At 45.2% G+C, this 25,830-nt stretch overlaps 1 protein-coding gene and 1 pseudogene across 7 annotated transcripts; one reads left to right on the forward strand and one right to left on the reverse strand.

Moving 5' to 3' along the window:
* Positions 1–108: 108 nt before the first annotated feature.
* On the forward strand, positions 109–25,830 carry Gsta3 (glutathione S-transferase alpha 3). 6 transcript variants are annotated; one of them, XM_087567195.1, is made up of 8 exons: positions 238–285; positions 7,575–7,753; positions 12,323–12,430; positions 16,398–16,449; positions 18,609–18,741; positions 19,804–19,945; positions 22,426–22,557; positions 25,097–25,468. In XM_087567195.1, the coding sequence occupies exons 3-8, from the start codon at positions 12,344–12,346 to the stop codon at positions 25,214–25,216; spliced, it is 666 nt and encodes a 221-aa protein (XP_087423321.1). In that variant the 5' UTR covers positions 238–285; positions 7,575–7,753; positions 12,323–12,343; the 3' UTR covers positions 25,217–25,468.
* On the reverse strand, positions 13,852–16,054 carry Mkrn1-ps1 (makorin ring finger protein 1, pseudogene 1; annotated as a pseudogene). The gene has a single exon (XR_015629448.1). The product of XR_015629448.1 is annotated as a makorin ring finger protein 1, pseudogene 1 (transcript).

Raw genomic sequence — 25,830 nt, forward strand, 5'->3', positions numbered from 1 at the left:
AAAGAGTTAAATCTGTCTGAAACAGGTTCTTCCACCTTTCTGTTGATATGGAGGAAGAAACACATTAACCAGCTCTTAAGCAACTCAGGCATGACTTCGCATTTTTTCCTAGTCCCTTATGTAAATTCCTGGCCTCTGGACACTGTAGGAGCTGCTTTCCCCTTATTGGATTGTCTCCCCTTAACTGGGAAGGGCTCATTCAAATTTAATAAATAGCTTATAGAACAGCAGAAACTCTTTCATACGCTGGAGCTAGCTTTTCAGAGGGAACAGATTTTTAGCAAGGTAAGTACTAAATCAAATCTTTATCACACACACACACACACACACACACACACACACACACACACACACACGCACCCCTTAGGTTCCTAGGAAATAATTTAGTGCAAGAAAACACCTATTTTATACTGACTAGGTATGCTGCATTCAGGACAGTCTAAAAATTGTCCATTCCATTTCTGATGGATACATTGTTACAGAGATGTAAAAGGAAAGGGTTTAGGAAATTTGGACATGAGAATTTAATGGGAAGAGAAAATTAACCTCATAAATAACCATTAGGAGGTAATAACCCTAGACAAACTGCAATTATGTCCAGGGAAGAGAAGCGTGGGACTTACTGTGTTGTAGCTCTGATGGGAATGTTGCAGCTCTGAAGGGAAAGGCATCTGGGCAGTTGGGAACCAAGTACCACAGAGACACAGTGCACAACAAACCTCGCACTGGAGATTTCTAGGGAGGGATATGAGAAGGTGGCTGCCCCTGCCAGGGTGAGAACTGAACAGGAGAAAGGCTTAGACACAACTTGTTTTGAGGGGGGAGTTTTTTAAGGTGGAGATTTCCAGGGTGAAGATCAGTAAGATTTCAAGTTCTGGGCTTGCAGGGATTGGCAGGAATTTTGAGCTCGGGAAGTGGTGGGTTTTCATGCTCAAGGATTTGGGTAGCTTTTGCCATCCAGAAGTGGGCTTATACCTTTTACCCTACATTCCCTGGTTTTAATAATACTAATAGTAAAATGTAATTAATAATAATTAATAATAATGCAGCCAGGTGGTAGGGAGGGGTGGTGCAACATTTTCATTAGATTACTTTCTGCTGATTGGGGGTGCCAAAGTTCTTGGGGGCAAACTTGATCTTCACTATCAGGGTGTAGTCCATAGTCACAGCCTCCAGCTCAGTAGATAGTGGCTAGTCATTGCATAATAACAACTGAATAAAGGTCTGGTTAGAAGTCCTTCAGATCTCTTGTTGGAGAAATCTAGACAAGAAGTTTATAAGGCAAGGTGTCACTAGTAGGATTAAGAAAAGGAGGAAAGGCAGTATTCAGTTCCTTATTAAACTGTCAATGAAGCCATTGAGCAGTTTCTTAATGTTTTTGGATATCTGTCTGGAGCTGCCACGTCTGATTCTTTACTATAACCAATTGGTTAACTCAAAAGCACATTCCTCCTTGAACAAGAGACAAAGGCCACCTCTCTGCTCTTAGTAAAAGGAATCCTTGCTGATGTTGTAGAACCATGGCTGCCAGCCAGTCTCTTTGGCCCTGGGGGATGAGGATGGTCTGAGTCACCCCCTGGAGGTCCTGAATGAACTGAAAGGAAAACTGATAATAGATAATAAGGAAAGTCTCATCGTTTCCAGTGGCAATGCCAGGAGTTTTTTCCAGGGTCACAAGAAGGAATAAGACCCGAACCACTCCTTTCTCATGCCATGCCAGGATAAGCCCAGGGATGGGAACCGGCCAGGGTTCCTCTCCAGGAACCACTTATAATTGTGGGAAAAGAAACACCAGGGTACAAGCCCCAGACTACCCAGCCAAGGGTAGGTGGGGGGGGGGTTCAGCAGTAAATATGAGTCCTTCAGAGAATCAAGGCTTGTGACCCTCGAGACACAGGGGCTGGGTGGTTATGCTCAGGGTGAGGGTATTACATAGTCTGAGGAATCCGATGTGTCCCAACGGAGTTAAAGCAGTTAGTGATACCAGAGCGAGAGGTGTGGGAAAGGCAAGTGGTGGGAGTGAGATTTGGCTTAAAGCAAGCTGCAAAGACTGATAAGCGAGGCCACAAGTGGTGGTCATGGGTTTGACCCAGAAGGGACACACAACCAACATCCTTCAGAGTGGTCAGCCACGGTGTTATTCAGTAACTGATCTGCAATCGGGACAGCCAAGATTTGTCCCAGGGTATTTGTAGGACCAATGTGGGTAACTTCTTTAAGTTTCTGACCACTTTTTACAGTAACGTTCCTTTTGATCATAGGGAAAACAGGCGTGAAAGAGAGATGGATAAGGGAGTTTTAAGGAACTGAATTTTGGCTTTTGATAGCCTGAAAGAACAATTCACCAACCTTGTTAGGAAGGACTGTTGGTTAGAGGGGAGGGCCTCTTGGAAAATAAGCATCTTTATGTAAAAGCTACCCATGACAGGTGCAAACAGAAGGCAGTGAGGAGAGAGAAAGTTTAGACATAAAAGATTTTTAGATCCGTTGTTTGTGCAGTGACAGAAGTTGCCACCACTGAAAATTGACCCTGGCAGTTTGGGCCATTGAATTGTACCGAGGTCAAGCTGTTTGTAGTGACGGAGGGAGGCTTTAATAAAAGTTCATGAGTCCATGGAGGAAGTGAAGAAGGGTCACGAAATGGACCGTGAGAAAGGGAGTGTCTATAAGTTCCAAGTGGGAGCTGAGAGACAGGAAGGGCTTACAGGAGGCAAGGAAACAGGGAGGGTTCCAATAGCGGAAGAGATACAAAGTTTCTTACTAACTTGCCCAATTAGAGCTCCTGGGGGTGTAGCAGGCTCCAGGAACCAGAGAGGGGAGACTTATCGAGTAGGTGAGACCCTTTATCCCTGGTCAGATCCAAAGTTTAGTAAGGTGTTGTCCGGGCTAATTTGCAGGGATGGACTACAAAGGACATCATCTAAGTGTTTGATAAGCTTGGGTTTATGAAGAGATAAAGAGAATAAGTCACAGGCTAGAGCTTGACCAAATAGATGTGGGCTGAACCCTGGGGTAGAACCGGCTCGGCCTAAGTAGAGGCAAAGATATTTTGAGTCTGGATCTAGAGGATTAGAAAAGAAGGTATCCTTGAGGTCTAAGATAAAAAAACGAGAGGTCCCTATAGGGATGGTGGGGAGGAACACATAAGACAGTATTCTACTGTCACTCATGCCTAAAAGACACCTGAGAGTCCATGAAAATGAACCCAGTAAGATGAGAGCAAACAAGGCTTAAAGATAGAAAAAATGAGCTCTGGCAATAATGGACAGTGCAGGGAGGTAAGAGCCTCACTAGCCCCCAGTCAGGGTCTACAGCACTTACTGTAGTTGGCCTACTCCTTTGCTTTCTCCTCCCGCTGCTGGCTCCCACTTTGCAACAAACTTACAGGTTCATCAACCATAACTTAAAAGACAAGACATTCTCTCTCTCTCTCTCTCTCTCTCTCTCTCTCTCTCTCTCTCTCTCTCTCTCTCTCTGTGTGTGTGTGTGTGTGTGTGTGTGTGTGTGTGTGTGTTTGAAGGAAGACCATACAGAGACAAACTCCCTGGAATGGAGAAAGAAAGCCTGAATATAGAGAATGGGAAATCTCTTTCCATTTCCTGTATCACTCAACAGTATTTGTAGAGATCCCGAATAATACTGAGACCTAGGATGTCATTAGGCAACGTTTTGGATTGATTATCCAAGGGGTAGATTATCTAAGGCCAGATTCAATTGCAAAAGCAAATAAATATGGAGCCCTTCAGGTCGGATGCTACGTGGAGGGGCTGAAGATTTTCTAAAAGGAATCCCAAGGGGAAATGAAAAGGTACGGAAGACACCGGTCCCATGGATGAGAGTGCAGCCTGTATTTGCAGGCAACCCAGGACCCAGGGAGGAGGGGAGGAAGACAGGAGCCTTCGAGTGGATCATCACTGCTTAGGGGTTTAGCCTGACTAAGCCTAAGCAGAGACTCAAGCCTAGAACTAGGGCTTTTATGGAGGCCAGATGTGAGGACAAGCCTGAGGGAAGGGTCTGAAATGGTCGCTAGAGGATCTGTGGGATTATTGCCAGCTCTGAAAGGGAGGAAGAAGAAGAGTGCAGGATAGGGCATAATAGTCTGGTTGGACTTAAGGATTGCAGTTCCAGAGGTAGGGGAAGGAAAGGGTCAGGTAAAGGGGGCCAGCCTTAGCCTTAACAATCATGCTGGGGGTACCCCTGGGGTTACCAGCAGAATGTCAGGTGCTAAAAATTACTTCCTCAGACTCAGGAAAGCTTTTATACCCAACCAAAGGGTCTTACTAGATTGCCCTTGGTGAATGGGGTGCCAAGTGATAAGTGAGCCAGAAGGTGAGTGTGTTGTTGCAGGTAGACTGGCTTAGACCCCAAGGAGGAGTGCAGGCACCAGGAAAGCCTGTCTGAAGTATAGCACATGTCCATGTTACAGCCCTTAGGGAGAAGACTTTCCCAATGGAGTTGCTACAGCTATGAGCGGGGATGTCCCCCATGGAGGTGATATAGTTCTGAGGCGAAAGATTCCACCTATGGGAATGTTGCGTTTTTGAAGGGAGTGGAATGGCATCCTAGCAGTAGGGAACTAAGAAATGGTACAAAGTCACACTGCACATAAAACCTCACCCAAGAGAGTTATTGAGAGAGATGCAGGAGGGCGACTGCCCCCCAACCCAGGATAGAAACAGCAGGGAAGTGAGCAAGAGACAGATTTCATTTAGGGTTTCTTAGGGTTGGAATATTCCAGAGTGGGGATTGGTACAATTGTAAGTCCTGTGAATGGTGCAAGCCCAGGGATTGATGGAATTTTGCACTCAGGGACTGGCTATTTTTGTGCTCAGGGACTGGTGCATTTGATCACCTAGAAGAGGTTGAGACTGTTTACATTTAGGCTAGGGTTGCTTTTTGTATAGAAGAAACCAATGTGCAACTGTGACTTGTGATGCTGAGACAAGACAAAGAGAATTAGACATGGGGAACAAAACTGAGGTCCTCACCTCTGCTGGCTGACACTTAAGATTATGAATTATGTTTAGAGTCAAAGCATGTGTCTTGATCACTGACCTCTTTAAACTGTATGCTATTTTATCAGTCTAAAAACTAGTACAATATGCCGTATAAACTACATACCAGTGGAAGATGCCTGATAAACCATGCACAATCTAGTTTATTGGTGGGGGGAGTCTTTGGATAAAAGTAAGCCTGCCTAAACATGTTGCCTAACCTTTAAATCCTTAATTTTAATCCTTTAAATTATAACACTACTATGTTAACAGCTCTATCTATCTGTCTGTCTGTCTGTCTGTCTGTCTGTCTACCTACCTACCTACCTACCTACCTACCTACCTACCTATCTGCTTATAGTTGGATACATGCAATTATTCCTTCCTTTTTCAGAAAAGTAGAGCCTACAGTAACTGTAAAAAGTAACTGAGTTCATTAAGATATTTTCAATGCAGTCTATCATTATATTGTATTTCTGCTACCCTGTTGCCCTCTCTGTTCTGCTACTGTCCTTCCTTGCCCCAAATAGCCATCCTCCTCCCTCCATTTTCCTTTCTTTCTCCCTCTCTTCCCCTCTCTCCCTCCATTCCCCCTTTCCCATTCCCCATCTGTCTAGTTAAATCTATACCAAAACTATCTTTAGGCAGTGACTCTGCAGTTTATTTCCTGTGCATTCTTTCCTTATATGTGCGAGGTATCCTGGCCACGTTCACCCCTCACTCCCGTCCCCTCTCAAACGCATCACCCTCCCAGCTTCCTGTCATCTTCTTGTTTTTATACTGAGTCCAGTTAGTTTTGCCCAAATACGAACAGGTATAGAATCATCCACTAGGTCATGAGAAACCTACCAAGGCACTTCCACTCCCCACCCTGCAAGGGAAGGTACTCCCCTGCCTCATCTGCCATGAGCTGTCAATAGCTCTCCCATTAGGGATGGATCACTGGAATTCCCTACCCCCAACAGTAGGATTTTAACTGGCTTGATTTCGTGCAGGCAACCTTGGCTGCATGGCTGAGTTCAAGTGTGCAGTAGCTACATCATGTCAAGAGGACTGCACTTTACTTACAACCTCCCTCCTCACTTTCCAGCTTGTAGGTTCTGTCTACCTGTTTTTCCACGATGCTCCCTGAACCATGAGTGGAGGGCAGGATCTTTTCTTAAAGAACGTCAACTTTGCTTTATGCTGACCTATCCTGAAATTCTTCTCCAGGGCATAAGTCCCAAAACTGCAGCTTTCACAGAATTTAGTCTTTGAATAGAACCCCGCAAGTTGCTAAGGCTAGCACTGAGGAACCACACATTCCACTGCCTGCAACAATGTCATACAACTATGTAGGCTAGGAAAGTCCAAGCAGAGATTTACTGCTCTAGAAACAATTAATTCTAGATAGTAGGAGTGGTGGGTTTTCATCTCGTCTTTGTCACTGATCCAGTAGATCGTCAGTGACGTCATCTCTGTAGGGTGCAAGATCTCCTAATAGAGCAGAAGAAAGGCAGGGACAGAGTGGCCCAACCTCAGCCTCACTGTCAGTTGTTGTGACCTTTCCTGGGGAGACGTGAATAAGTATCTACTCACCCCGAAGAAGGCGTCATTGACAAATGAAAGAAAAAATGTCATCCACCTCTGGCTTGGTGAACCATGGACTTGATGGGGTTACTTATAGCAACCAGATCAAAGGCATTGGAAATGACTCAAAATCTGCCTCCTATAGACCTTTGACTGTAGAAAACTACACTGAAGAAAATCCCTTCTCAGAAAATGATCCTATGGGGATGGAGGGGCCATTAGGTTTCCTTAGCTTTCATAGACTTACCTACATAGTTTATTCCCTTTATGGGACTGTGTTTTAATTCAGAGGAAATAGCTACTCAACACTGCCCCCTTTTGACTTACTCTTTCTATGAAGGGCTACACTCTCCATTATAGGGTGTTGAGAGGGATTTCTGACCTTTACCATCCAAGAGTGTAAAGTTACCTCAGACTGGGGCAGCCCAATAGGTCTCCTCAAACTCAGCAGTGGGTAAGCAGCAGAAGCTCTGGCTCGGGAGCACTGAAGGACCCGAGTTCTCAGAACTACGGATAGGAGGGACAAACACGGGAGCATTTGGCAGGTAGCCAGAATGCGGAGGTCATTAGAATGTGGAAGTCAACAATGACACAGAACAAATGTTAGCACTGGGGGAAAGGGACCTATTACAAAAGAAAGACTGTGAAGTTTTCTGAAAGTCCAGATGTCAGAGTAACCAGGTCTAACAATTCATAGGAAGTGAGTTGGTGGAGAAGGATATTGAATAGACATTTTAGAGGAGCGGGCTGGCAAGATGCTACCCAAGTAATGTTTGAGTGAGATGTGGTCCTGATGTGACCAGAGGGAGGGAGACATCTCAGACTTTGAAAGTTTTCTGTACCTGGCAAGTAGCTCCCCATCCCAATGCAAAACAGAGAGATCCCCAATCTCCTAGCTCACCTGCCTTCTCTTATGGTTCTTTTTGCTTGGTCATCTGAATCAGGATTCATGGATTGAGGTTTCCAAAACACATATGTGAGGTTACCATTGAACACATTGTTCTCTGCCAGGTTTCCACAAGGCACATGGATATCTTTAAACTCTAGAGAGAAAGGACCATGTTGGAAAATCATCCTTCGCTGGTACATCATGGTTTCTTCAGATATGATGGATGGCTGATGTGTTCATACACACACTAGTCTCCCAGGAACGGAGGCAATGGTGAACATGCTTGTGTGATGTCTCTGCTGTGAGTGTTATGCCTATTGATTTATTGTGTTGTTCATTAGCTTCTGGAGGGAGGGTGCAACTTTCTACAGTGAGAAGGGAAAGGGAGACTCAGATTTAGAAATCTATTGAGTTCATATGTCTCCAAAGCTGGAAGGATTTAATCTGTGAGACTTCCTTCTACCTCTGAAGGTGTCACCCTTAATCAGATGTTAAGATTCACCAGAAATAGAACTCCTTTAATTTACTACTTCAAGCCTTTATGGATTTGTTCATTTCAAAAGAAGCTCATTTTTCCCCACACATGTTTTCTTCGTGTTCTTTTTATATGCTTGTATTCTGTTTTGTTATTATTTTGAAACATCTGGCTAATATTTAGCTCAAACTCTTATCCTCCTGCCTCGACGTCTCAGGTACTGGGATGGAAGTTGTGTCCCAACTCACTCAGCAGCAAGTTTTCTTAGTGGGACAAATACAGCAACATTAATCTTCCTCACACTGAGTTCCTAAATCCTCACAGTAAAGCACCGAAAACCTTTATCTGTGTTTTCTTTCCCTGAAGTCTCCCAAAACCTGCTAACAGAAAGGCATTCGTGTGTTAGATGCTCCCTCTAGTCCCTCTTCCAACACTGACTTGGCTGAAGGACTCTGGGAAATGGGCAGTAGGTGCTCAGGAGAGCAGCATGGAGCTCAGGAGGGCTCCAGGGTGGAGTGGAGAAGCCCTGACCTGTAACTAGGACAAGTGCAATACTCTGAGAGCGGGAGTGTGTTGCTTCTCCCTGAACTCCCTGAAGACCTCTGTGAAGGAGCACCAACAGCTGGTGGTTACTGACAGGACAGCTCCTCCTCAGGCATGGCTGTGGCTGAGGAACACGTGAGACCTCATGAAATCATTCAGTTTCTTCTGGTTCTCATCCTCTGTTGACTCTGTGAGGCTGTGTGATTCCCTTTGTCCTGGTGGAGAATTAACCATTGGAAAGCTCTTGTATGGAGACTGGAGAATGTCCAAGTGAAGGGCATTATGATGAAATACCATGTAACATGATCCTCTATAGATGCTAATCGGATTAGTGAGCAGATTTGAACCTCTTGGCTCAGTGTTCCCAACAAGTATTCACCTGCCGCCACGTAAACTTTACTCTCGCTTCCTTCTTCTGAATCATCCCAGCTGATAAGAACATGCAATACTCACACTCTACAGCTGTAAAATTAACGGGGTGATTATTTTTACAACAAATTTTATTACATAAAGTTTGGGGCTTAGGAGCTCTGCTTTTAAGGGAAACTATTTAAAGTAGTTTGTTCTCTTAAATCCAAGTATACATTACCTAAAAACATGCATCTATTGGTATAGACAAGGATAGTGCTTCCAACTGTACACCATCAAACACTCTTCAAGGGGATCTATTCTGTTCTATAACAGCTTTTTAGAGCTGAGGGGGAAAAAATGTGATTTCCCCTAAGTCTAGCACTGGAGCAATCCCTGGGTGTTTAGTTTCTACCCATGACCTCACTGGTCCCATCTATTCCAGAAGCCACTGCCTTTTATTCTCTGTTTGTTTGCTGTGTCCTACCTCCAAGCAGCCTGAGATGGGACGCTGTCAAATTTCCTTACTGGACTCAGTCAAGACTTCCTATTTATTCACAATGACCAAATGAGCACACAGACTCACTTATAACGGTACTTATGGCATACACACACTGAAACTAAAAACTCACCAATCTGCTTAACTTTTTGCACTCTGGTACATCCTATCCTTTTTCTACTTCATCAAAAAAGTTGGATTACATAACCTACCTAGAGATTTCCATTCATATTTAAAAAAAATTCTAATACCGTATATCTTGGTTAGGGTTTTACTGCTATGAACAGATACTATGACCAAGGCAACTCTTATGAGGACATTATTTATTTAGGGCTGGCTTATAGGATCAGAGGCTCAGTCCATTATCAAGGTGGGGAGCATGGCAGTGTCCAGGAAGGCGTGGTGTAGGAGGAGCTGAGAGTTCTACATCTTGTTCCAAAGGCAAACAAGAATACTAGTTTCTCTGCATCTAGGAAAAGTGTCTTAAAGCCCATGCCTGAGCTGGAGAGATGGTTCAGTGTTTAAGAGCACTGACTACTCTTCCAGAGGTCCTGAGTTCAAATCCCAGCAACCATACAGTGGTTCACAACCATCTGTAATGAGATCTGATGCCCTCTTCTGGTGTGTCTGAAGACAGCTACAGTGTACCTATGTTTAATAAATAAATCTTAAAAAAAAAAAAGCCCATGCCCACACTGACACACTTCCTTCAACAAGGCCACACCTACTCCAGCAAGGCCACACTTCCTAAAAGTGCCATTCCCTGGGCCAACCATATTCAAGCCATCATACAGTAGTTAATAAAGCCTAGACTTTGTTTCAAACAGAAGAGTGAATGGTAGATCAGCAGTTTATTTTTGCATAGATTTCTCCAAAACCCATCTCCACAGCTGTACACTGAATTCAATTTTTAAGGGTTCCATCAAATGACTTTTTTATTAGGAGAAAATGACGATAAACTGATGAGGATTCCCAGTGTGGCAGATGTGGAAAAACCTTAGCTTGGTGTCTGGTCCAAATTACATGTCTCCAAATCACAAAGGAGAAGCATCCTTCCCATGTGATGGGATCCCAGTCAGACAAGAGAAGCTACTTGTCCCGACTGTGCCTTTTGTAGAAACAGAGTAAGCTGCAGGAGGGGCTGAGGAAGGAGTCAGAAGCAGTAGGCTCCTACTAGAGGCTTCAGGGATTGTCAGAGTCAGAGCAGGCAACTCCACGGTGACATTTATCAGAAGAGAGTAGGTGGAGGGAGGAAGAAGTTAAGAGGACAGATCTAATCTGGAGTTGACTATGATGGGTGGCAAAAGCCAGGAGAAACAAATAACCCACTCCTTAGGAGAGTTCTTTCTAAGCAGTAGCCTGGTTCAGTTAGGAGTGGCCCAACCTGTTGGAATTGGGTCCATTTGTCCCCCCTTTGCTTTTTTCCATCACCAGATAAATTGAGGATTTGACCGCTTCAGGTGTGGTTAAGGGGGTGAATTTTTTTTTTCTTTTCTTTTTTTCTGGAGCCGGGGACCGAACCCAGGGCCTTGCGCTCTACCACTGAGCTAAATCGCCAACCCCAGTGAATTTTATTTTTGACATAAGAGAGGATACTGGACAGAGTCCATAGCAAAGAGAGAACATAGTAGTCTGACAGAATGCAGTAGCCTGAACATGGCCACCAGACTGGATATGGCCATAAAAGAAGTAAGAATAGAGGAGGGTGGGGGTTGGAGGAAGGGGGAGGAGGAAGAGGAGAGGAAAGAGGGGAGGGAGAGGGGAAGGGAGGGGGAGAAAGGGAAAGGAGGGGAGAGAGGGAGGGGGAGAGGGAGAGGAGCTTTGGAGAGCATATGGGGCTAGAAAAGGCAGACACAGAGAAGAAGATAACAAGAGCGTGGGCGAAAGAGGGAATATAACCAAAATAGCAGGGTTATAATGAAAACAAGTGGATTGGGGTTGGGAAGTCCACATGCTGGGAAAGTTTAGGGTTAAAGGCCAGAAGGGCTAGGCTGCTAACATGCATGTTGAAATGTGTAGTGGGTACTTGTGATACTGAGGGGAGGCCAGCATGGTTTTGGGTATGATATTAGGAACCACAGATAACTTTCTGTCTGTGGTAAGGGAAATGGCTCCTTTTGGTAGAGGGGAACCTGCTTCAGGCTTCCCAAGTTCCTGGGAAAGGCAGGCTTTTGTCTAGCTACAGGAATTTGGGGAAATGGGTCTTCTTGGTGTTGCTCCTGTGTTCTGTAAAATGGATTCAGCAACACTTCTTTCCCTTGATTCCACATTGAACTGTAGAAGCACGAAGTCTGCAGGTGTCTGCTATCTGCTTTCGGTCAAATGCAGCTTAACAGCCAAAGGGCCGAACAGTGCCTGCTGCCGTGGCCATCGCTCTGTCAGCCGTGTCCTCTGGGTTTGATATGTTTGCTTATGAGGGAACAGATCCTTCTTGTCTTTGTTCCTCCCTCTGACTCTTCCTGTCCATCCCTGACTTCAGGGCAATTGTGCACACTGCATTAAACTTACTGATGTCCAGTTTCCTTAACTGAGCCATGGAGAAATAGGCAGTTCATGTGGCCATGTGCGTGCTAAAGGCGGTGTGTTAGAGGAGATCTGGGCCGGGGATGAGGCTCAGGGATACAGGCCTCGCTTAGCCTGTGAAAAGCCCTGGGTTAGACCTTCACCAGGAGGGGGAGAGGGAGGGACCTGAGAGGAGGGGAAGGAAGAGAGAGACTGTAGTTTGCTGGCACTTTGTTTTCCTATAATGTCCCACACGTTACCATCCTCCATTCTGAACTCTGATCCTATTTTTGTTTAAGTCACATATTAACCGATGGATACACTAAACTGGTTTGGTGCAACCTGAGGGTGGCTCCTGATAGGTACCAATTTGGACCATGGAACAGAGTCCAGGAATGTTTCCGACCCTGCCCTAAAGAAGGCAGACACTTCTTTAGCAGCCGTTGTCCAGACCCCCTCGTAGGACAGACTGTTAGAACAGGCTGTGCTTCATCTCTGTTTAGAGAACTCAAGCAATTGCTGCCATGCCGGGGAAGCCAGTCCTTCACTACTTCGATGGCAGGGGGAGAATGGAGCCCATCCGGTGGCTCCTGGCTGCAGCTGGAGTAGAGGTAAGTTCTGCATGAGTCATTTAAGTGGGACCTCGTTGTCAAACACTTTCCTCACACGAACTGACAAAGCGTCTTACTGAATGACCTAAGATAAAAACTGCCCCCCCACACACAGGCGTGCACACGCACGCACACGCACGCACACGCGCGCACACACAGATGCACATGCAGAGAATAAATATTCAAAACAACAAAATATGTGTAATTTATCAAAATGTATACTCTATTTAGATGTAATAATCTGTAAAAGACAAAAAAACAAAAAAACAAAAAAACAACCAAATGTGCCAATTGAGAAAAAGACTAGATAATGAACACTGTCTATTTGACCTTAAGTTACCTTAGTTTTTTTTTTTTCTTTTTTTTCGGAGCTGGGGACCGAACCCAGGGCCTTGTGCTTGCTAGGCAAGCGCTCTACCACTGAGTTAAATCCCCAACCCCGTTACCTTAGTTTTTTATATGATCATATATTATAGCTGTTTTTGCATATCTATATTTTATTTGCAGTTATTCATGTATGTTTATCAGTGTGTGCAGATGCATATATGTTTATGTTTACATGGGAAGGCACATGTGTGTGGGTGAGAGGGCAAACGGCAGTGTACTTCTCAAGTACCAGCCAGACCAACCAGCTTTCATTTTAATGTGTATAAAGACAGGTTCTTTCACCAGCCTGGAGCTCACTGCACGAACAGCACGCACGCAGACATACACACAAACAGTGCACACCAAGCATGGCCAGGGAGGAGCCTCAGCTTTGCACAGATCTCTGTGTCTCCTGCTCTGTGATTCCAAGCAGGTATGATCATATCCAGCTATTTCACATGGGATCTAGGGGTCAAACTTAGGTTACCCTGCATGTGAGGCAAGCATTTTTTCAAATGAGCTCTTTTTCCAGCCCAGCCTCCTATTGTTTCTCAGGAGAAACAATCTGAATTATTTAAGGATGAGCTAGTGAGTGGCAGAAGAGGTGAGGCCAAGGCAGTGGGGAATGGAGATGAATGAGCACAAAGGACAATTAGACACAAATGCACACACGCACATAGACACACACAGACACACATGAGTGCACACACACACACAAACAGCATGCACACACACACAAACACACACAGAGACACGCACACAAAACTACACACACAGAGACACGCACACAAACAGTGCACACACAGAGAGACACACACATACAGTGCACACACACAGAGACACACACAAACAGCGCACACACAGGCACACACACATGCACGTGCACGCGTGCACACATATACACACACACTCATATACACACGTCTGTGTGTCAATGTGTAATAAAACAAACCTCTTTGTATATTGACTTAAAAAATTAAAAGATTAATAAGTAAATAGATACAATAAATAACCCCCCCATAAAAAGGAAATGAAAGAGTTGAATACTTGAATACTTTTTTTTAACTTTAAGATTTATTTTTGTAACTTTTGAAACAGAGAAAACAACACACTCTTGGGGGAAAGGTGAGGGTAGAGGAACAGGCCCTGGGTAGTGATCACAGCACCTGGAGTTTGAGAGGCCAGCCTAGGAGAGCCACACGCACTGCCACACAGCACAGGGGACAGCTACTGTCTGAGGCTCCGCAGACCCGTTCCTGCACCACGCAAAGCTGCTACAGCTCCAAGTCCTAAAAATCCTCCAGCTCATCGTGAAACAAGTCCCACTCGTCCTCAAAGTCTGTCAGCTCATCGTCCCCACCTGCAGTCAAAAGCATAAGCAACATCTCGCTCAGCTCAAAGGTGACAACCTCCTCTGGGTCGTTGTCAGAGGGGTTGTTCTCTCTCTCCTCAGTGAGCTCCGAGAAGTGGCTCCTTCGTTGGGCCTGGTATCTGCTTGATGTTCCCACTTTCTGTCTCTGTGGCTCCTCTCTACGGCCATCAGGGTACGCATGCTTGTAAAAACAGTTCCCTCCAAATGGGCAGCTCCCGCGTCCTTCGTCAAAATACCTGCACGCCTTGTTGCTCATGGCCTCCTTGTATTTCTGAATGAGTTTCTGCTTCTCTTCTTTCTCTGCCACCCAATACTCACTTGGAATGACAAAGTTAGAAGTGATCCGGCATTCGGGGCAGGACTTTATGATCTTGCTGTCAAATTGTTTAGCACTTCTCCACGTGCGAATACACTTGAGACAGTAGGTGTGGTTGCAGTTGGAGAGGATCCCAAAGCAACGCTCGCTGGGGTTGGCTTTCTCATAGACCACCTCCATGCAGATCCCACACACCATGTCCTTGCTGCGCTGAACAGCAAAAGAGAGCTCCATGTCCTTCTCATGGGCCTCAATGCACGATTTTATGTGCTGTGACCTCTGGGCAGCATCCATTGGGTGTAGGGCCTGCAGGCCATGCATGTCATAGGTGTCTCCATGGAGATACACACAGTTTTCCCCATAGTGACACTCTCCCACTGCAGCATAGGGGCAAAGCTGCTTCTTTGTCTCCACGGTAGTTGGCTCCTTCTCTGACTCTTCCTTGGTCACTGAGCCCTGCAGGGGTACTTCAGTGCAGGAAGGGGCAGTACTGCCACAGTAGGGCTGCCCAGGGACAAACTCAATGGCATTCACCCAGTCCTCTGAACCCGCTGCTACAGTTGGAAAGTTTGGGTTTCATGACTCAGCTTCGCCTGGATTCATTTCAGCAAGTGATCCAACACCAGAAGGGAGACTTGAGGAAGCAGCAATGGGTGATAGCTTTGCACTCAGATCTGTAGCAGTCACTTCTTCCTGTTTCGGTGGCTTGCTGTGTTCGTATTTGCAGAGGTCTCCATAAACACAGTACCCTCTTTGAAAATACTTGCACACTACGCCATATGGACTGTCAGAGAGGTCATGAGAGCATCGACAGTTATCTCCTTCCTTACTCAAATACTTCTTAGCAATGAGGTTACATTAAATTTCACAGCAAGCACCCCTAGGGGGGCTGGTGATCAATTTTTGGCCCAGCCTGCGCTGAAAACTGGAGGACTTAGAACACAGCATCGTACCTGGTATCTGGGGCATGTGTGTGTGTGTGTGTGTGTGTGTGTGTGTGTGTGTGTGTGTATTAGACAGCTCTGGACCCTAAGGCTCCTAAACAAAGATCCTCTTTGCTCCAGAATGGGCTTGCCCTGGCACATCCCAGCTTGGCAAGGGATCCTGGGGGTCTTAGACCCAGCAGAAGAACCTGGTTCTTCTTAGGCTGCTGGGAAAAGATTACTCACCCAGTCAAAAGTTGATCACATCAGGCAGAGAGAAAGATAGGAGGGAAAGGAGAGGTCCTCAGTCTCCACGTGGACTAGGGGCTTAACTTCTCCCTGGTCTTCCGCACCAAGATAATAGGTTTTCTCTGCCCATGAAATAAGCCAATTCAAGCCAAATTAAAAGTAAAAAAAAAAGCAGGTTATTTGCAGGGCAGCTCTCAGGTGGGTTCACCAATCCCGAGGAAGAAGGCCCAGAAAATCACCATGCAGACAGGGAGATTGAGATGGGGGAGAGGAGAAAGCATGTGCCCAGGGAGGGAGGGAGGGACAGGGAAGGGGGAGGGGGAGGGAAGGGGGAGGGAGGGAGAAGGAGGGGAACAGGAGGGGAAGGGAAGGGAGAGCGAGGTCTCTGGGGAAGGGGAAGCCCCGCCCCTGGGCTGGAAAGTTCTGGGCAGAGGGTGGGATAACAGCTAAGCACAGGGATGCTGGGGGAACCTGGAGGCCAGGTCCACTTTGATATGTTAAATAGGAACCTCAGTCACCCCTCCAGGGTCTGAAACCCAACAGTTGTAACCACAGCTCCTTTCTTAAAGACGTCTGCTGTACATTTCCATCCATCAAGCTTAGTTCACCTGTGTACCAAACTGTAAAAAAACAAAATCTTCTTTGATTCATATTATCTAGAGACAGGAGCCATTAGAGTGAAACACCCGGAGCATAATGAAATGAATTAATAAAGACTTCATTGTTCTTTCTGTTTTCTAGTTTGAAGAAAATTTTCTGAAAACTCGGGATGACCTGGCCAGGTTAAGAAGTGGTAATACATAGATCTAAGTGTTCCTGGGGATGTGGGGTGGGGTTCTGGTGGGAGGTATAAGCGTATAATTAGCTGTAATCATAAGACAGTACCTATGTCATGTTGTGGTTATTATTATTCTGTGGGGGGGGTTGCTACACCACCTCATTGCCTTTCAATATCTATTGGGGAGTTTCTCCCCCACTTCACACGTATTGTTCCCAGATAAAAGACACAGAAGCCTTTGTTATTATGAGAGACACAGGGGCTGGGGATTTAGCTCAGTGGTAGAGCGCTTACCTAGGAAGCTCAAGGCCCTGGGTTCGGTCCCCAGCTCCGGAAAAAAAAAAAAAAAAAAAAGAGAGAGAGAGAGACACAGCCAGAATACAGCAAATACATAGGCGAATGCCAGCAGCAAACCACTGAACTGAGAATAGGACCCCGTTGAAGGAATCAGAGAAAGAACTGGAAGAGCTTGAAGGGGCTCAAGACCCCATATGAACAACAATGCCAAGCAACCAGAGCTTCCAGGGACTAAGCCACTACCTAAAGACTATACATGGACTGACCCTGGACTCTGACCCCATAGGTAGCAATGAATATCTTAGTAAGAGCACCAGTGGAAGGGGAAGCCCTGGGTCCTGCTAAGACTGAACCCCCAGTGAACTAGACTATGGTGGGAGGGCGGCAATGGGGGGAGGGTTGGGAGGGGGACACCCATAAGGAAGGGGAGGGGGGAGGGGGATGTTTGCCCGGAAACCGGGAAAGGGAATAACACTTGAAATGTATATAAGAAATACTCAAGTTAATAAAAAAAAATAAAAAAAATAAAAAAAAGAAATACTCAAGTCAATAAAGATGAAAAAAATTAAAAACATAAAAAAAAAGCCTTAAAGCACTAAAGCCTGGCAGATATCAACCCTCTATGCTATTGTGTCTACTCCCTCTGGTGATCCCTAAGGTATCACTTTCCTTGTTCTGCCTGGGACCTACTTACTCCACCCATGGTACACATGTCCATGCATTTACCATCTATCTACCCCATGGCAGCTCCTTCCCTTTCCTCTCCCTTCCTTGTGGTCCCTCCCTCAGACCCCAAATCCTGGAACCTTTTGTTCCTCCCCTCTTTTCTGCCCAGTCCTGGCAGTAAGCATCTTTATTAACCAATCAGGAACAGCTTGCGAGGCAAGGTTTACATAGCATCATTTATACTTGAAGAGCTCTTGGGGAGGGGGTGTAACCAGATCTTGGGGGCCAGTACTTAGCATTTGAATACATAGCTGTACCAGACCAACTCCCTACACATAATTGTAGTGTTCCCTGATGAAAGGGCCGTAAATTGTAAGTCATGGGTCTTCTCTATGAGCAGATCTGAAAATCTCTCAGTTAAAGGAGCTGAAAAGCTCTTTGTAGTCACTGAGAAACCATCTCCAGAGCCCCACGGGGGTCCCATCTCTGCTGTCACATGCTCGGTGCAGTCAGCTCAGCTTACCACAGTGCCCTCCACCCACATACAACTCACCTGATGCCAGGAGCAAATAGAAGTCAGTCACTTACCTTGAGTTCTGGCAGGTTTAACAAACTGATTTGCTAGTCGTACTGTGTTCAAGGATTAACAGAAAGATTGTGCTGGTTATGTGGAATCCTCTGAGAGGATAAGGGGAGAAAGGGAGAAGGCCAACACCTATGGTGAGGATCACTGGGCCTGTCCAGTATATATTGTCCCTTTGTGTTAGTGAAAAGCACACAGGAACCTACATAGAAGCAGATCCATGATCTTGTCATGATATTGTCTTTGGGGCTTTTTTATTTGTGATAGTACCAGATGACTATTGTCTTGTACCTCCCTCATCTTGTTCCTAAAATATACGTGAACATGAATTAAATACTCCATCCCATGCAACAGATATAGAATTAATATTCTGGATATGAAATAAAATAGGCTAAAACTTAGAAGATACAGGGGTTGCAGAAAATGCTATTTCATTAAAGATTTAGCAAGCTGTAAGCTGTTTTTAAAATGTCAGTGCATTCATGAAATAGTCTTTGTTTCAAGTGTTCTGACCATAGTATGAAAATCTCTCTCTCTCTTTCCATAACACACACACACACACACACACACACACACACACACACACACACAGACATTTTACTCTCCTTTTTCTTTCTTCATCCAATAGATGGGAGTTTGATGTTTGAACAAGTGCCCATGGTGGAGATTGACGGGATGAAGCTGGTGCAGACCAAAGCCATTCTCAACTACATTGCCACCAAATACAACCTCTATGGGAAGGACATGAAGGAGAGAGCCCTGTATGGTAGACTTTCTCTGGAAAAGATTTCATCCTCTCATAAGTGAACATAACCATGGCTAGGGATTCATGAACACAATGGTGTGTGTGCTTGGATGTGCACACACTGATATCTGTTAGGAGGAGTACCATAGAGATGAGGGATGAGTATGGGGTGGGGCTAGAGAAGTCTTGCTGTAGAATAGAAGATGTTGGAATTCTCTTTCCAAAGGATTTGTTTAGTCTTTAGAAGAGATATTCTAGCCAATAACTTTGGACGAAGGCCAAGTCTTTGACTGACAATAAAGAGAGGGATCCAAAGAGCTGACCTTCTAGTTCTGGCCATTCCAAGACATATAATGCTAACCATGACCCCAGGTTACCATTTAAATCTACATACAGTCAGCCTGCCTGGGGCTCATAGAGCCCCGTGCAGAGTTGCATGGCACTTTTCGAAGGGACTGAATGAAGGCCTTTGAAGTTGCCAAGACTAATCATCAGGATCTCTCTACAATATAAGCACTCCATTCAAACTAGAGTCTTCTCTGATACTGTGGGTTATTTCTCAAAGGTTAAATACCGAGTCGGTCACCAATAACCTAGCAGTTCCTTTACTAGATAAATATATAAGGGAAATGAAAATACGTGCTCAGGAATGATTGCACGGGAATGTGCATAGATGTGTTCACTATGATGTTCAAAAATAACTAAGCCAAGGGTTAACTGAAGACTGGATGCAGAGGAGAACACTGCTTGCTATTCAGGTCATTCAAAGGGGAATGTTATTGGATGCAGTGGTGTTGCCTTTAATCCCTGAGCTCAGTAACCAAGGCAGGCAAACTGCTGTGAGTTTAAGGCCAGTGGGTCAACACAATGAATTATAGCCCAGCCAGAGCTTCATACAGAGACTCTGCATATATTTTTAAAAATCCAAAAGGATTGCTAATCTGCAAGTCTAAAGTTAGATTGCTACTGCAGGCTCCACAGATCAGAGGTAAACAATTTTACCACTGCCTTTTGTGTTTTTTAAGTGTAAAAACCTCAGGTGGGAAGAGCTTCGGCAGAAAGCTTGTCTGTTTTTCAGCATCGACATGTATGCAGAAGGTGTGGCCGATCTGGAGTTGATGGTTCTCTATTACCCCTACATGCCCCCTGGGGAGAAAGAGGCGAGTCTTGCCAAGATCAAGGACAAAGCAAGGAACCGTTACTTCCCTGCCTATGAGAAGGTGAGTGGAAGCTCACTGACTGACCTTCTGCCCATTCAGAGGGTCTAGGAGTCCTCAGGGGACATCGGAGCAACTGAAGTTGCTATAACAGAAGTGCTAAGCCTGTTCAAACCTGTTATGAAGTATAACATGAGACCCTGCCGGTTGGTGCCTGGCCAGACTTGCGCCTTGGTTCCTGGATGCTGGCCTTCTGTCTGTGTCTTCAATTGCAGATGGGGTGTGGGGGTCACGAGAGTCCCCTGTGTAGGGAGCAGGGATGCCATTCTCAAGCACTTCACCTGTAGTTAATCTATTCCTCTCTCAAGGGTCCTACTCGCTAATGATGCTGTGGGCTGGGGTTCTTTGAATCTTGATTTGGGGGGGCAGACATAGATCCTCCGTCACAACACAGGAAGAAGGGAACAGCCTGGCTGTTCTTGGGCTGTTGGTCTTCACTTTCAGAACTGACTTCATTCCTGTTAACTCAACACCTAAACTTTGGAGGCGTTGTGTAAATGTAGAATGAGAAGAAACTTTGGGATACTTAGAGCAGAGAGAAATCGTTTCTTGTTTTTGCTTTTTTTTTTTTTTTTTCAAAAATTTTTGTTGGGCTGTGACCTACCCTAGAGTTTTTCTGAAAGATTCCACAGTTGCAATTAGAACTCGGGCTCGTGAACCTCCAAGTCACGCTGGGGGGTGCACTTGATTAAACAGAATATCACCACCTTTTGACTCAAGAGTGTCACGGAGAAAGTAACACGTCAGAAAATATTCTGCCCCTCATACGTGGAGGCCCGGGACAGAGGGCCATCAGAAGACAATTGGTTCATTTCAGGATGGATTTGAAGCATCTACAATAATGGCAGAGGCGTGGAAGGAAAGAGACAGGGAGGAGATGTAAAGGGGGAAAATTGCCAGGATTAGCAACGTTCCTCTCAGAATTAGAACAAAAAAAAGTTACACAAAATAAAAGAATAAAGCTCTGTCTTTACACATGTAGGTGTGTTTGTTGTATGTATACGTCTTCCTGAGAATTCCACTTGCAAACGAAGAAGCCATGTTTCAGAATCGAACTACCTAAGGCCAAAATGAGCATGAGAGAAATAATTCCAAGCATGCAATGGTGGCAGGAGCCTTGCATGTAAAGGAAGAAGCTCTGACTTCACTTACTTTCACCTCACTGCGTGCTTTCCCCTTTGACATCAGGATTTCAATAATGCTGGGTATTTTAGCCCATAGCACATTTTAATCCCCCACTTGCTTTGGATAAACACTTACTGTGTATTAGATCATTCCTTCCTTCATTAATTCAACAAATACTAATTCATTGCTCGTGTGTCAGGTCTAGGGTGTAGAGAAGAACATAAGTCATCATTTCCTCAGATTCTCACTCCTGGCCCTTGTGATTAGGCTGACAGATTAGGACGTCTCCCATGAAAAGACGCTCCCCATTCGTTACAGCTTGCCTTTATGACCAAGCAGTGATTTATATCTATATACATATACTTAATCTAATACATATTTTACAACATATTATCTTTAATTGGTAGTGCTACTGGAGTTTTTTCTTCATTCTTAAGACTTTGACATGGATGAACTATTTAGGCAAATATTACTTATTATCATGATTTTTTTTTCTAAAAACTTTCATCCATCTAGAAAAGTTGAGCTAGGCATGGTGACACATGCCTGTGTCTGGCACTCAAGATATAGAAGGAGAAGGATCCGGACAAGGTTAAGTACATAGTGTGTTTGAGGCCAGTCTGTACTACATGAAAATCTGACTCGATAAATACATGCACGCACACATGTATACATACAGAAAGTAAGTTAGAGAACACATGTACAGTGTTGACTTAATGACAAAATTGACATCCTGTGTGTCTAGTGGATCCATTCCTCCCCTTTCTCTGCCCTTGTTCTGATAGTTATAGTACTTTTTCTAGTATTTGAAAATTGACTGTAGCCATGTACACAGTTAACCCCGATGCTTCAGCGGTGCTGAGGCTCCCATAATATAAAGAGTCTGAGTCAACATTGCAGAGATGACAGTTCAGGCCTACTGTAGATGCCACAGACACGAGAGCACTGGGAAGCAGAACGAGGAGGAAGGTAGTCACTGAAGCAGTCTATGTATGTGTGAAAGGTGCAGTCACACAGCAAAACCACTTCCCACAAAGAGACTACAGAGTAGGGTGAGAGGCCACCCCCACAGGTCAGGGCTCCACCCTTTCGGGGTGTGTAGGAAGGAATAGTGCAACTGGAGCTAGGAGCCAGGCATGTCTCTAAGGTGTAGGGAAGGACAGGTGACACAGTGATGGAGAGAGAGATCTGCTTCTTGATTTTATAATGAGCCAGAGCCTAGAGACAAGCGTGGGGCCCTATGTGCACCTGACAAGGGAGCAAAGGGACGTTTGATATGAGAGGCTCAGGAAAACTCAAGGGGTCCCCATCTGACGTCAGTTGTCTTCAAGATCTAACTAACATCTTGAATTCCTCAGGTGTTGAAGAGCCACGGACAAGATTATCTCGTTGGCAACAAGCTGAGCAGGGCTGATGTTTCCCTGGTTGAACTTCTCTACCATGTGGAAGAGATGGACCCAGGCATTGTGGACAACTTCCCTCTGCTAAAGGTACTCTGTTTCAAGCCCTTTGAAGACAGCCCATATCTTACCTCATGGAAAGCAATATTTTGACCATCAGGCGGATAGTGGTGCAACTTCAGTTACTTCCTGACTTCCTAGCTCTCTCCTCCAGCCATACCTATAAAATTAAACTTTAGATGCTAGTACATGTGATAGCTTGTCACAGGAAGCAATCTGAGGTGGATGCTGTCTCAGAACACATACTCTGTCTTGTATAATGGAAGACCCAAGGGCCCTACCCTTTCTCTCCACACCCTATCCCACCTTGGATTTGATCGTGATCTCAATGGGATTCTCGTCCTTCCACACTGAACGTATCTGGGGAGGGCTTTTTCAAGCTTCTACATTAACAAACATTGTATTTGTGTATTGGTGAGTATCTGCACTGAGCTTCTGGTGGGTGACCATGCTTCTAGCCACCCATCAGAATTCTCTGGATTCACCACGTATGAAAGACGCACACACACACATGCACACACACACACATGCATACACACATACACACACACGCACACACACACGCACACACACACATGCACACACACATGCACACACACATGCACACACACATGCACACACACATGCACACACACATGCACACACGCATACACACACGCACACACACACATGCACACACGCGCACACACACATGCACACACACATGCACACACACATGCACACACACATGCACACATGCACACACACATGCACACACACATGCACACACACATGCACACACACACGCACACATGCACACACACATGCACACACACATGCACACACACACACGCACACATGCACACACACATGCACACACACATGCGCACACACATGCACACATGCACACACACATGCACACACACATGCACACACACACAGGCACACATGCACACACACACAGGCACACATTCACACACACACGCGCGCACACACACACACACACACACACACACACACATGCGCGCATCACCTTAATTTTGATATGCCTTGACTAGCTCAGTGGTTGGGCACTTCCAAACCTCCAGTATTCCTTAGTTAACATTTTCTAAATTCAGCCATGAGAGGTGTGTAGGATGGACCAGGCATGACAGGGAAGCAGAGAGATCAGACTTAAAGATGTGCTGATATATGAGTCAAGAGAGCAGCCCCCGGGGCCACTCCTCAGCTTGGGTCTGGGGCAGCAAAGATAAAATATAGACTTAGAAAGTGTTAACTAAGGAATACTGGAGGGTAATGTGTGCTAGCAGGGAATTTTGAAAGTGCCGAGCCTTTGAGCTTGTCAAGGCATATATCAACACTAAGCCGACATGCGGGTCTTTCCTTCGAGAATCCAGAGACCTCTGGCTGGTGGCTAGAAGCATGATTAGCTCCAGATCAGGAGCTCAGATCTTAGTGCGTATTGCTGTTCACTGCTACATAGTTCTTTCTACAGAGGCCTCCTTTACAAACGTATTTCCACAATCCAACAACTCCGTGTGTGTGTGTGTGTGTGTGTGTGTGTGTGTGTGTGTGTGAAAGAGAGATGAATGTGTTCATATGGGGGTATGTGCATTCACTTATGCATATGAGTGCCAGATATAGACATAGGATGTCTTCCTGGATCATTCTCCATCTCATTCATTCATTCATTCACTCATTTGAGATACAGTATGTCACTGAGCCTGGAGCTCATCAATTCAGCTAGGCTGGCTGATCAATGGATTTCAGAGTTGTCTCTCTCCACCCTCTGCACCATAACATTGAAGCAGAAACACATACTACTCTCCTAGGTTATATGGGTCGGGGATCCAAACTCATGTCCTCATGCTTGCAGAGCAAGCACTTTGCCCACTGAGCCATTCCTAGGCCCTCACGCTCTTTCTATTTGCCTTTGTTTTCTGTGGTCACGTGAATAAAACTTATGTCTACTGGGCAAGTGCTGTACCACTGGGCTATACTGCCAGTCCTGCTACTCCCATTTTTCTTTCCCAGTGAAGGTTGACAATGACTGGGATCCAGGTTTTCCTGTTCTATTTTTTTTTAAGATTCATTTTATCTATTACACATAAGTACACTGTAGCTGTCTTCAGATACAGAGGGCATCGGATCTCTCCACAGATGGCTGTGAGCCACCATGTGGTCGCCGGGAATTGAACTCACGACCTCTGGAAGAGCAGTCGGGTGCTCTTAACCGCTGAGCCATCTCCCCAGCCCTTCCTGTTCTATTTTCTACCACCATTTTTTCTATTTGGGTCTATGTATCTGAGAAATAAGCTGTCCTTCCCCACAGTCTACAGAAGTGGTGAGTCTGCAGGATTAACGTCCAAACAAGACGGGAACAACTCGAACAGAATGAATCTTTAAGTTACATTGGGGCAAAGTCCATTTCCTTCCTCTCATCTTCATTGTCTCTGGGTGTCTGTCTCCAACCTCCACCTTGGTGCTGCTGATGGAGGGGCTCGGTTGGTCATTTGACCTGCAGGGGCACAGGGCTGGGCAAACCATAACTCTTCAGCTGCTCTCTGAGGCTCGGATTTCTCTGTTGCAGGCCCTGAGAACCAGAGTCAGCAACCTCCCCACAGTGAAGAAGTTTCTTCAGCCTGGCAGCCAGAGGAAGCCTTTTGATGATGAGAAATGTGTAGAATCAGCGAAGAAGATCTTCAGTTAATTCAGTCAGCTATGGATACACTGTACCCACAAAGCCAGCCTCAGAAAGCTCTGCAACAATGAAGTATTTTGACTAAATGTTGACCGTACTTATTGGGAGGGTAACATGTTTTCTAAGGCTTCTGTGTTAATTCATATAGACATGACTCATGAGGAATTGCTGGGATGCCATCTAGTTGAGTTAAAACCTCAATCTCGATCACTTCCTCGGATATTTTCTTAATGTTCAATAAAACAAAACAAGCTTCTTAGACGCTGGAGTATCCAAACATTGTCATGAAATAGCTGTCATATCCTTGTCAAACAGCGTCACGTAGAAACCCTCATGTCAAACTCTCTTACGCAAAAGTAATCTTTCCTTATGGAGAGTGTCCTTTCTAGTGAAATACACGCAGACGTGTGTGCACTCAAACTGTGAAGAACTGTTTTCCTTCAACTTCTGAATGGTTTTCTTATTCAATTACTCCGTCAGTACATTTATGTCCAATATAGAGCAGTCATTCTTCCTGGGAGCTGCATGAATGATGAATGTGGCAGGGATAATCATTTACCCAGCCCCAGAGTCTGTGGATTTCTGTAATAAATGTAATAATAAAAGCTTAGGTATTCCTAATA

Source organism: Rattus norvegicus, chromosome 9 (assembly GCF_021556685.1).
Source record: "Rattus norvegicus strain SHRSP/BbbUtx chromosome 9, alternate assembly SHRSP_T2T, whole genome shotgun sequence".
In the NCBI taxonomy this organism is placed as follows: Eukaryota; Metazoa; Chordata; class Mammalia; order Rodentia; family Muridae; genus Rattus; species Rattus norvegicus.